Consider the following 421-nt stretch of genomic DNA (forward strand, 5'->3'; position numbering starts at 1 on the left):
CCTGTCCCAGCAGAGGCAGGGCTTGGGCTCCGGCGTCAGGTGCGCCCCCCCACCTAAGAAATGACCATCATATTCCGTAAATTTCGTCTTTTCAATTAAGAAATGACGCTCTGGCTTTACAAGTAAGAGGACAAACGAAAGCGGGAAGGCCTGTCGCCTCGTGAGAACGCTCCCCCAGCCAGCTCGGCGTCGGAGAAGCGCCGCAGCCGACCGCCCACCGCCCGCCCGTCCAACCGACGCCCGGCCAGGAGTCCCCCTCCCCCGCTGGCGCTCCCGCTACCCACAAGGCCCCGCGCCCCCGGCGCGCAGGCGCAGCGGCGACGGCCGTCTCAGGAAGAGGAAAAGGGAATAAACAACTCGGAGGAACCACAGCGCGAGAGAGCGAGTGGAGGCAGAATTTAAAAATAAACCGGCCCCTCCG

The 421-nt window shown here is 63.4% G+C and overlaps 1 protein-coding gene across 1 annotated transcript in view; it reads left to right on the top strand.

The window, feature by feature from the left end:
• Positions 1-402, top strand: part of LOC104996872 — a 34,949-nt gene extending 34,547 nt beyond the window's left edge. Inside the window, exon 4 of the mRNA XM_010851260.1 lies at positions 128-402. Within this exon, the coding sequence (XP_010849562.1) occupies positions 128-402 (275 nt within the window). The remainder of the gene's footprint in view (positions 1-127) is intronic.
• The last annotated feature ends 19 nt before the right edge of the window (positions 403-421 follow it).

Source organism: Bison bison, unplaced genomic scaffold, assembly GCF_000754665.1.
Source record: "Bison bison bison isolate TAMUID 2011002044 unplaced genomic scaffold, Bison_UMD1.0 scf7180017864299, whole genome shotgun sequence".
Classification (NCBI taxonomy): domain Eukaryota; kingdom Metazoa; phylum Chordata; class Mammalia; order Artiodactyla; family Bovidae; genus Bison; species Bison bison.